At 38.4% G+C, this 12,945-nt stretch overlaps 1 protein-coding gene across 1 annotated transcript in view; it reads right to left on the minus strand.

The window, feature by feature from the left end:
• Positions 1–1,287: 1,287 nt before the first annotated feature.
• LOC110451845 (rhodopsin, G0-coupled) overlaps positions 1,288–12,945 on the minus strand; it is a 60,345-nt gene continuing 48,687 nt past the window's right edge. Inside the window, exons 4-6 of the mRNA XM_021500054.1 lie at positions 5,524–5,651; positions 3,879–4,219; positions 1,288–2,189 (exon numbers count right to left, since the gene is read on the minus strand). Of these exons, the coding sequence (XP_021355729.1) occupies positions 1,710–2,189; positions 3,879–4,219; positions 5,524–5,651 (949 nt within the window). The 3' untranslated portion in view covers positions 1,288–1,709. The remainder of the gene's footprint in view (positions 2,190–3,878; positions 4,220–5,523; positions 5,652–12,945) is intronic.

The raw sequence follows: 12,945 nt of genomic DNA on the forward strand, positions 1-12,945 counted from the left end.
AACTGCCTGAAAATTAAAGTTACCAACATCATCGCTTCACAGTTTCCTTCATCATGCCAAAATTGACGATGTCATTATTAGCTTATCTACTCACATCATCACTAGCTCATCGATTTAGATTACCTTATAGAACATGTACTAAAACAATTACCGATAGACTTGCTTCGAATGCAGTATAAGATTAAGACTCGCCGTTTTCGCTCTCCGCCATGTTGGATACGAGTATCTACAGTAACTTGCATTCAGTTATCATATATACACGTACACACAAAGCGTCGCGCCCGCCCGTATAAATCGCGCGGAGTGTGAATTAGAAAACACGGGCATTTTATCAATAACATATTTACACAAACATTGTATAATACATGTGCATTATATATAGAATGAATACAACATATTACAAATACTGCATTAATACATGTAACATATACGTGTACAGAAATGTAGTTTGAATACAACGTATTACGAATAACATATAAAGTATGAATACTTTAATTGAATAAACACATTTTTTGTTTAGATGAAATAACCCTGTTAGATAACTCAAATATTTTACAGGGTATTTTTGTTTCAAATTAAGCTCTATTGTCAATTTTAAAGATAATCAAAGCTTTTTAAACATACTGGTATGTAAATTAAACGATTATGAAATATGCAAAGTTTAACTTTTTTTTTATTGCTCAACTGTGTATTTCGTAATGTTATTTTCAGGACGGTGTATATGTATTTCTTTTTTGAATGAAAAAAAGAATATTTAAGGATTGACGTTCATTTTGACTGCGTATAAGGTAGTATGAACGCAGTTGGCAACGAACATATTCTATGGTGTGCGTTAGCACTCCATAAAGAATATGTTCGTGTCCAATTGCGTTCTTACTACCGTATACGCCCGTCAAAATGAAGGTCAATCCTTATATTTACATTCAAAAAATGTTTAGATGCTACATTCCACAGAAAAAAAAGTCGAAACGTGTCGTTACGATGGTAACTACGGTAGCCGTGCTTGCCAGAACAATATAGTTCCAGTGAATCTACATCGATATATGAGTAAATTTAGAAAATACGCAGTGAACAACACCATTTGTTTCCCTTCATGGCTTTTACATTTCGAATTTAGCAATGTGAGAAGCGATTCGAACTTTCTATTCATTTACAACGGTCGTCATGTAAGCGCATTGACACACTGCTCATGGATTGACGCGGTCAGAACGAAGCCGCCATTGTTGACGTTACCGCAAAAGACATTTGAATGTGTATCCATGAAAGTTTGTTAGCATTCTTTTTTTTGTTTGATTAGACATAATGGATCCCGAATATGTTCTTTGTATCTAGATGGTGAATTAACCAAGCATTGGTTGTCATTGGACTGTTATCTCGCTGAAGCGTTAACGGCGCCGCCCATATTTGAAACAAGTATCAATTCGCCGAGACTTTTTCACTGCGTATACGCTAATTTACTGAGCTGAAGAAGGGAGACATGTTATTATTTGTTCTTAATTTTAAATAAAGCGCATCATGAAATATGTTTGAACGGAACTGTGTTGCATATACTCTCATAAATGTTAAAACGCGCATCATGGAATATAGTTTGAACGGAACTGTGTTGCATACCTTCATCAATGTTAAAAAGGTGCATTTCAAACCATAATTGAAAGTGTGTATTATATGAAAAGTAAGCAGGTAGCTATTTAATTTCTTGTCAGCAAGTGTCATATCACAGAAAAGTCTGCGGTAAATGTGTTCTCTGTTGCAGCCCTTGAATCTCGAGGCTCAATTTTAATGCCTAGTCGCACATTTATGGGATTCCTTTGTACTATTTTTTCTCGTTTAACGGTTGGGCCATTAACAGAAGAATTCACTATAAATATGTTATCGTCGGGAAACTCGATGTCAGTAGTGTTTACAGCACTAGTGCGACGACGTGGGTAATACGTCACCTGTGGCCATGGTAACGTGGACACTCCCACCCTGCGTGTCGTCCAGGGTGCCATTATCTCAACCACAGTGTCGCGGAAATTCGCATTGGTGAAGGCGTATATGAAAGGATTATATGCACACGATGCTTTGGCGAATAACGTCGGAAGAGCGGCAAAACTGTTCTCGACGTTGAAACTACCAATAGCCAAGGCTGACATGATTGCGTATGGTGTCCATGCTACCATGAACGCCGCCATCATCAGGAAACTGATCTGTAATATAATTTACGAAGTATAGATTACCAACAATAGTAGGCGAGGTTCTGATCTGTAATAGAGAACTGATGGACGACAGATAACCAACACTAGCGGTTTAATCTCGTATTCTGCTTCATATACAATGTACTAATACATGTAATACATTGTACAGAATTTAACAGATGACATTTCATAGACGTCTGTTTAAAGAAAGACAAGGAAAAAATGAATGAAAAAAGAAAATCGGACTTATTAACTAGCATGTTCATCAGAATGGTAACAAGTAAACTGTCTAAGGTAATGAAGTTAGCGGGTCTATATAGTCATCAGTTTCACATGGTAACATACTGCACACTATCATTTATGTAGCGTAGCTACATTGTATCAAAGCATCCTGGTAACATTTAAGTCACATGTAAGTCAGATAGGTATATTATGTAACTGATCTGGAACAACTTCACCGTAACACACTGTCATTATTCAGATAGGATTCGAACCTGTTTAACGCCCTGGTACCACGTTATTGTAGGTTTGATAGTGACTGTTATATATACAAAATGTTCTATACTCTTATTTTGCTAAGGATCAAATATTATATTTTCCTTCCTTTTTGTTTTTGGGCGAATCTGGTAGCCTTCCAAATCGTCCTGTGTTTGTGTGTTCAGTCAAACATAAAAACGCGTGCACGCTTTTCCACGTGTACCTTTCAAAAGCTAAGCTAGGCTAAGTAAGGCGTTGTTCAAATTGTTAAGGAAATCAATTTGATGAATATTCTTTTCGTGTTTTTGTTTAAATATGGCACAAAGACAAACCAGACAAGCGGCATCGGAATGCTGCAAGCTAGCATGTCTCAACGTCAGGTTGCATCAAACCTTGGGGTGTCTCAAAGTGTGGTGGCAAGAATGTGGAATCGTTTCCAAACTAATGAAGACAACCTGGGGAGAGGTTCCAGGAAGGTAACGTTGTGGAACATGACCAATATGGCGGGAAAACTGACATCCATGACTTCCATTTTTGTACCGTTACGGCCCGGATTTACTGCGATGAAATCCTTGATGCCTATGTCAGACCCTACGCTGGCGCTATCGGCCCTGACTTTATCCATAAGGACGGTAATGCTAGGCTACATAGAACAAGGGTGACTGAGCAGTATATACAGCAAGAGATATTAAACGAATGGATTGACAAACCCGCTCGCCGGATCTAAATCCCATCGAGCATGTGTGGGAACATGCTTCAGATAGAAAATGTGCCCGTCTGCCAGAAATGTTCCGCCAAGAACGCTCCTGGAGCCGGGAACAGCTTTGGTAGCTGCACAGACGTTGTGCTGCTGTAATTGATGCTCATGGACTCGATACTAAAACAGTTTCTGTTTATTTAGGACGAGTTTTGTTCAATTTAAGTTTTTTAGTGAATACCTCATTGTTACCAATTTTAAGGGTAACCCTTTTCCTGTGGCTCATTTTTCGACTGTTATTACGATTTTTGGAACTTTTGCATGCTGATGAATTAAAAGAATAAAAAAATAAGCATAAATCAAATTAAATAATTATTTTCACATATGCCCAAAAATAAAAGTGATCCTTAGCAAAATGTGAGTAGTACATGTATATATGACATTGGTAACAGTGTTACGTTCCCTGTACATAACGGGTTGGTACAAATAATAAGGGTTAATATAATCATCATGGTGTAAATACTTACGAATGTTACGCGTTGTTCAATGTCTTGTATAAAGCGGGGTGTATATCTTTGCTGGGCGCGAATGCCGTTCTTTCGGGAATCTTTGCATACCTTCTCCTGTAAGATCATTCCATAGGAGAAAACAATGATGCTCAACGGGAAAACATATACTGCCACGATGACGGATATGGTATAGCTGACGTCACCAAGTCCATGTCCATACCAGTTCACGCTACAGGACACGGGCACCACTTCTATGACGTAGGAAGACCAGCCAAAGAGTGGAGATAAAGTCCAGAACATGGCAAAGGACCAGATTGAGAACAGAGTTCGTAACACTGTCGTCTGTGTTATCTTTTTACCTGAAATAGAGTCAGTATAATGTGGTCCATTAAAACTCGTTTCAAAAATGCTTATCAATTCCATAATCCTTTCAGTTATATAATTGTACACCTTTTTTCAATTGAAGTACATACCGTATTTTAGTCCGAATTATTCTGACGTTTTATCGACTTTTTCATATCGGTCTGTCGTCGATTAACGTCAGAACTCCGGCCCTCTATAATATGCTTGAAATATGCGACCCGCGCCCGGAGCGCACTTCAAACTGATATTTTTGAAACAAATCGTCACTTTCACACACATGTCGCACATGGATCGAAAGATCTATTCTTAATGCACTAGGTGGTATCAATAACATGTTTCAAAAAACCAATAGAATCACTAAAAACATATGTTTTCAAACTTACTCTGTTTTACTCTAGTTTTTTTTATAGCCCCGCCTTCTAATGTCACGTGACTAAAATCTCGCCAGCCTACGTCATAATGTTGGGAAATACCTTCGGTAACGCGAGATCTCGGCAAGTCATGTGACATTGCTCATGGCCTAATTTCCATTAAAAACATGGGTTGGTATAGAAAACGTTGGAAAATACTTTTCGTAATGTTTTTTGAAACATGTTATTGATACCACCTTGTTTCTAAAATATCAGTTTGAAGTGTGCTCCGGGCGCAGGTCGGATATTTCCAGCATATTATATAGGGCCGGAGTTCTGACGTTAATCGACGACAGACCGATATTAAAAAAGTCGATAAAACGTCAGAATAATTCGGACTTACCGTATTTATATACTGAAGTCGAAATATATCGTCTTCTACAATTTATATATATATATAGAGTCCCCCTTAGTGTATACACTGTCATCTAAAGTATATATACTTTCCCCCATAGCAGTGGCGGATCCAAATACCTATCTTGGTGTTTTTTTTCCAAATTTCCAAGGGTGGTTGAAAAATTGAGGAAAATGGTGAATATACATGATTTTTAAAGAAAATTCTCAGGCTGTCGGGTTTCCTGAAGCCCCCAAAACCCCTCTGGATCCGCCACTGCATAGCAAATATATTCTCCCCTACAGTGAATACGCTGTCCATTTCACACTCGTACAGTTTTAGTGATTTTACAATTACTGTCACTTGTAACATGTATACACTGTAACCATTACGGTATGTAAACTGACCCTTTCAGTAAATACACTGTTCCCTTCAGTAGATACGTTGTCTCCTGGTTGTTTTTACATACATTGTAACCTAGTCATCTACCCAATTAACTAGATTTAGAAACACATGGTTAACTATCCTAGTTGTTTGACCTCTGGCTAATACGTACGGTAACCATACTGACAAATGATGATATAACGACAAAAGCTGAGAGCAGCGTGTGTCATGATGCTGATCACTCCCGAGTTGAAACACAGGAAGGCGTAAATCTTGCAGCCGATGTTGTCAAATATCCATCTGAAAATATACGTTGTTTTAACAATATGAAATAATACCCTAAACATCGCGATAACGTCTCGCTTCACAAACACATTGTAGGTCACAAAAATGTTCTAGGACTGTGGCCCTGTTTGACGTATACTTACTTCCCGCCTAAACCAAGGATACGTCACTTTAGATTGGTCGCTCTGAATATATCACTCTGAATACATCTCATAAGGAATACATCATTTTAAACAAATAATTCAGGACATATGAGATATGACACAAGAAATGACACTCTTAACATACTACACTAGACATACAACACTAGAGATATAACACTGGAGATATCACTCAGGAGATATCACTTTTGACATACTACACTAGACATACTACACTGGAGATAGCACAGGACATATCATTTTTGACATACTACGCTAGACATACTACACTGGACATACTACACTTGAGATAGCACAGGACATATCACTTTTGACATACTACACTAGACATACTACACTAGACATACTACACTGGAGATAGCACAGGACATATCATTTTTGACATACTACACTAGACATACTACACTAGACATACTACACTGGAGATAGCACTTTTGACATACTACACTAGACATGCTACACTAGACATACTACACTAGATATACAACACAGGAGATATCACAGGACTTATCATTTTTGACATACTACACCAGACATACAATACTGGCTATATCACTGTATATATCACACAGGACATATCACTCTTAACATACAACACTGGAGATATCACACGGAAAATATCACTTTTGACACACTACACTAGACATACAACACTGGAGATATCACAGGACATATCACTTTTGACATACAACACTGGACATATCACTTTTGACAGACAACACTGGAGATATCACACAGAACATATCACTTTTGACATACTACACAATAATACACCACTGGAGATATCACCTTTGACATACTACACCAAACATACAACACTGGAGATATCATAGACATATCACTTTTGACATACTACACTAGACATACAGCACTGAAGATATCACAGGACATATCACTTTTGACATACAACACTAGACATACTACACTAGACATACTACACTGGCTATAAAACACAGAACATATCACTTTTGACATACTACACAGGACATACAACACTGGATTTATCACACAGGACATGTCATTCTTAACATACGAAACTGGAGATACCACAAAGGACATATCACTTTTGAGATATCACCTTTGACATACTACACCAAACATACAACACTGGAGATATCATAAACATATCACTTTTGACATACTACACTAGACATAATACACTAGACATACTCCACTGGATATAAAACACAGAACATATCACTGTTGACATACTACACAGGACATACAACACTGGATTTATCACACAGGACATGTCATTCTTAACATACGAAACTGGAGATACCACAAAGGACATATCACTTTTGATATACTTCACTAGATATACAACAGAGGAGATATCACAGGACATATCACTTTTGACATACTACACAGGACATACAACACTGGATATATCACACAGGCTACACTAGACATACTACACTGGAGATAGCACAGGACATATCATTTTTGACATACTACACTAGACATACTACACTGGATATAAAACACAGAACATATCTCTTTTGACATACTACACAGGACATACAACACTGGATTTATCACACAGGACATGTCATTCTTAACATACGAAACTGGAGATACCACAAAGGACATATCACTTTTGACATACTTCACTAGATGGAGATATCACTTTTGACATACTACACTAGACATAATACACTAGACATACTCCACTGGATATAAAACACAGAACATATCACTGTTGACATACTACACAGGACATACAACACTGGATATATCATACTACACTAGACATACAGCACTGAAGATATCGCAGGACATATCACTTTTGACATACAACACTAGACATACTACCCTAGACATACTACACTGGAAATAAAACACAGAACATATCACTTTTGACATACTACACCGAACATACAACACTGGATATATCACACAGGACATATCACTTTTGACATACTACATTAGACATACAGCACTGAAGATATCACAGGACATATCACTTTTGACATACAAAACTAGACATACTACACTAGACATACTACACTGGCTATAAAACACAGAACATATCACTTTTGATATACTACACCGGACATACAACACTGGATATATCATCACTCTTAACATACAACACTGGAGATATCACACGGAAAATATCCCTTTTGACACACTACACTAGACATACAACACTGGAGATATCACAGGACATATCACTTTTGACATACAACTCTAGACATACTACACTAGACATACTACACTGGCTATAAAACACAGAACATATCACTTTTGACATACTACACCGAACATACAACACTGGATATATCACACAGGACATGTCATTCTTAACATACGAAACTGGAGATACCACAAAGGACATATCACTTTTGAGATATCACCTTTGACATACTACACCAAACATACAACACTGGAGATATCATAAACATATCACTTTTGACATACTACACTAGACATCCTACACTAGACATACTACACTGGCTATAAAACACAGAACATATCACTTTTGACATACTACACCGAACATACAACACTGGATATATCACACAGGACATGTCATTCTTAACATACGAAACTGGAGATACCACAAAGGACATATCACTTTTGAGATATCACCTTTGACATACTACACCAAACATACAACACTGGAGATATCATAGACATATCACTTTTGACATACTACATTAGACATACAGCACTGAAGATATCACAGGACATATCACTTTTGACATACAACTCTAGACATACTACACTAGACATACTACACTGGAAATAAAACACAGAACATATCACTTTTGACATACTACACAGGACCTACAACACTGGATATATCACACAGGACATATCACTTTTGACATACAACACTAGACATACTACCCTAGACATACTACACTGGAAATAAAACACAGACCATATCACTTTTGACATACTACACAGGACATACAACACTGGATATATCACACAGGCTACACTAGACATACTACACTGGAGATAGCACAGGACATATCATTTTTGACATACTACACTAGACATACTACACTAGACATACTACACTGGCTATAAAACACAGAACATATCACTTTTGACATACTACACCGGACATACAACACTGGATATATCACACAGGACATATCACTTTTGACATACAACACTAGACATAATTCACTAGACATACTACACTGGATATATCACACACGACATATCACTTTTGACATACAACACTAGACATAATTCACTAGACATACTACACTGGATATATCACACAGAACATATCACTTTTGATATACTTCACTAGATATACAACACTGAAGATATCACAGGACATATCACGTTTGACATACTACACAGGACATAAAACACTGGAGATATCTCACTACACTTGACATACAACATATCACTTTTGACATACAACACTAGACATAATTCACTAGACATACTACACTGGATATATCACACACGACATATCACTTTTGACATACAACACTAGACATAATTCACTAGACATACTACACTGGATATAAAACACAGAACATATCACACAGGACATATCATTCTTAACATACGAAACTGGAGATACCACAAAGGACATATCACTTTTGACATACAACACTAGACATAATTCACTAGACATACTACACTGGATATATCACACACGACATATCACTTTTGACATACTTCACTAGGTATACAACAGAGGAGATATCACAGGACATATCACTTTTTACATACTACACAGGACATAAAACACTGGAGATATCTCACTACACTTGACATACAACATATCACTTTTGACATACAACACTAGACATAATTCACTAGACATACTACACTGGATATAAAACAGAGAACATATCACTTTTGACATACTTCACTAGATAAACAACAGAGGAGATATCACAGGACATATCACTTTTGACATACTACACAGGACATAAAACACTGGAGATATCACACTACACTTGACATACAACACAATTACTCCTGATAATTACATTTGAGATTCGTTAACGTCTTTGATTGTATTACTAGTGTATTGCATGTTCTTTCGTCATTTATCCTCAACCAATTGTCCATTCTAATCCCCCTCTCCAAAACTATGCACTGACAGATTGGTTCGTTTCAGTACTGTTCAATCGGTTTTGGTATTTGCTTATAATTGATATAATTCATTGGTTGTTGTCGATTTGTCAGATGATAGTCTGCTATATATTGGCGTTCGGTCATCTGACTATGTCCTCACGCAGGTGGTCGCACCTTTAAACTTTAGTAACAGATAAGAAAAAGCAACATTTTCTTAACTGTGTGTAAAACATTGACTAAGCTTCTCTCCCAATCAAGTGCTGGTAACGTAAGAGTAAGATGACAAGAACATGCCCATTTATAATTTTGAAAGTTTCGATTGCTACTGCGCGTATTCTAGATCTATTGATATGAAGATAAGTTACACCTTCTACCTTGGAACTACTCATTACCAGAAATAAAAGATTGATACACAATGAGAACTGATCTCTCAAAAGATGCCGGATTCCGACACTGATGAATACATATTGGGAGCAGAAGTACAGCTCAAATTTGCCAACAAAACCAAAGACCACCTGTCTCAGGCAAGGACTACAAAAAAAGAACAAGCAAAATCACCAACTCATCCACTAAGCACTTACTTCTGGTAGGTAACAATAATCTACCATACATAAACATGGGTACATCAGACTCATCATCTACGAAAAGACAAGCAAACCCCGTAAGGTAAAATTACTTGCATACGTACAACGCCCGCAAAAGAAAACACAATAACTCTCCATGTTGCAGAATTTTAAGATCATTTAAAAGGGATTTGTCAAAACACATGCAGGAACAAACTCTATAGGCGGCACGTTAAGGTGAACAAGCAGCAGGATTGCCTCACTTAAAGAGGACACTTTACGGCTCGATGTTAACACAGTCAAAGCGGTGGCTCTCAACAAATGTTTTCAGTCTGACGTAACAAAAGTTTGAGACTCTAACCACAACAATGTATCCTATCCTGACGAACTTCATGAAAAAGGAGAAGTGAGTTGAGAAGATGAGCTACGACACCAAAGATAGCATGGCAGTGGTTCCAGCGGCATACACTACCCTGTACTACAATATACAATAGATCAAAATTCGATTTTCACCCATATCAGCCGACACTCTATTTTAACGGCGAGCTTACAGAGGACTTGCAGGGAGTCAACATTACCAAATTCCAAGAAATGTAACCGTCATCTACCTAGTATCTACGGTTCAGTGTCACTCAAATGTGTGTATGCAAACTATCCTAGCACATCATCTGGTGCCACCTCAGGAACCATATCGAAGAATACAGCATCTTAACACATTTTCAGTATCACTTCATATCTAGACACTCGTGGAAAAATCGATTATTGCTCATCACACACAACATCACCAGTATGTATGACAGGACACGTTTGATAATGTATAACACGCAATCTCTATTAATTTAAAAACTTCTGTGCGAACAATTACATTCGTCGATGGATCAAACTTTTTTGCCTTCACGGCGATTATCTGTAGAAGGCAGCAATTCAACGCCAGTGAAGATCGAGTTCGAAGTAACCGAGGGCACAATTCTCGGACTAATAACGGAATTCTAAAAATCTTTACAAGTAATGGGGATTGTTATTTCTCAATAAATATTTCATGCATTTCCACATTTTATTGATGTCAATTTAAATGATATCCTAGCAAAATATATGTTTGATATATAGAAAGAGTTTCCGGATTTACTTTTTTTTAAATACAATGTTTCTCCGATTATTGTCGACGAGCAGGAGACTTTGCTGGATAATTTTTACTCAGCTCACCAGTTACCAGAAGAGTGTGTTACAGACTTTGTCGCAGGGGGAGAGGAATAGGAGGTTACACAACAAGTTTTGGTCAGGACTCCGCCAGGATTTGAGGGAGATTTCCGGGCACAAAGCTGATGCTATTGGCAGCTATGAAGAACTTTGCGTTGCAATTAGATCTATAGAAAGGGCACGTGAGAGGGCTATGGATACTTTCGACTCTAAGACGAAGCCAGCGACAGCAAAGGTAGTTAACACGACACCAGATACAGATGATTTGAAGTCAATGGTCAACCAGCTTACTACCGCCATAACGAGTTTGGAGCAGAAGTTTGATAAGTCACATCCGCCTAGTGGAAATAGAAGTCAGGGACACCAGGTTAGCGGACATGGTTTTCGTAGCCGAGGGAACGGTAGGTTTAATGGGAACCAACGAGATCGGCCAGACATTATCTGCTGGAGATGTCACCAACCTGGACATGTGAAGGCGAGGTGTGAGATGGTGTTACCGGATAATTTAAACTTCCAGCCACCTGCTCCGAGGGACCGACGGTAGGGCTGATAGAACAGGTCCCGAGATACCAGCTACAATGAAGACTGCGAGGACAAGTGAACTTGTGGGGAGTTCTAATGAAGTCACCGTCAGTATTGAGAGCATAAAGGCTAATGCACTATTAGACACAGGCGCGACCGTATCGACAATCAGCGCGACTTATCTACAAAATTTATATACACTCCTCTCCTGCTCTATTTCACCTTCTGACGTTGCTGGGACCATTGGCCTTCGCATACAACTCAACACGTCATGACTCAACAGGCTATTCGCCATTCCAGCTGATGTTTGGACGCCAGCCGCGGTTACCTGTTGATCTGATTTTTGGGTTAGAAGAGAATGGTACAGCACCCAAGGTGCCAGAGTACGTTAAAGACATGCGAAAACGGATGTGTCAGTCTTTTGAGTTAGCTAGCAGGAATGCGAAGGATGCCCAGCAACGTCAGAAGGTGACATACGACCTTAAAGCTCAACATGCATTTTTGGACATCGGTGATCGAGTGCTAGTGAAGATTTTAGCATTCGAGGGGCGACACAAACTGTCTAACCGATGGGAGTCGGAGGTGTATATTGTCGAAGGACAGGATAACCAGGACATTCCTGTGTACCAAGTAAGGAAGGAGGACGGTGATGGCAAGATAAGGACGCTGCACAGGAACCACTTGCTTCCTGTTTGATCTTTGCCAATGGGAAAGCCGGTAGAAGTGGCTCGGCCATGTCCAGTACCTCGGACAAGGATAACTCAGAGCCGGAGGCGTGAATCAGCTATTCCAGAGTCAGTCTCTGAT

The sequence above is a fragment of the Mizuhopecten yessoensis genome, unplaced genomic scaffold (genome assembly GCF_002113885.1).
Source record: "Mizuhopecten yessoensis strain PY_sf001 unplaced genomic scaffold, ASM211388v2 scaffold6213, whole genome shotgun sequence".
NCBI lineage: Eukaryota > Metazoa > Mollusca > Bivalvia > Pectinida > Pectinidae > Mizuhopecten > Mizuhopecten yessoensis.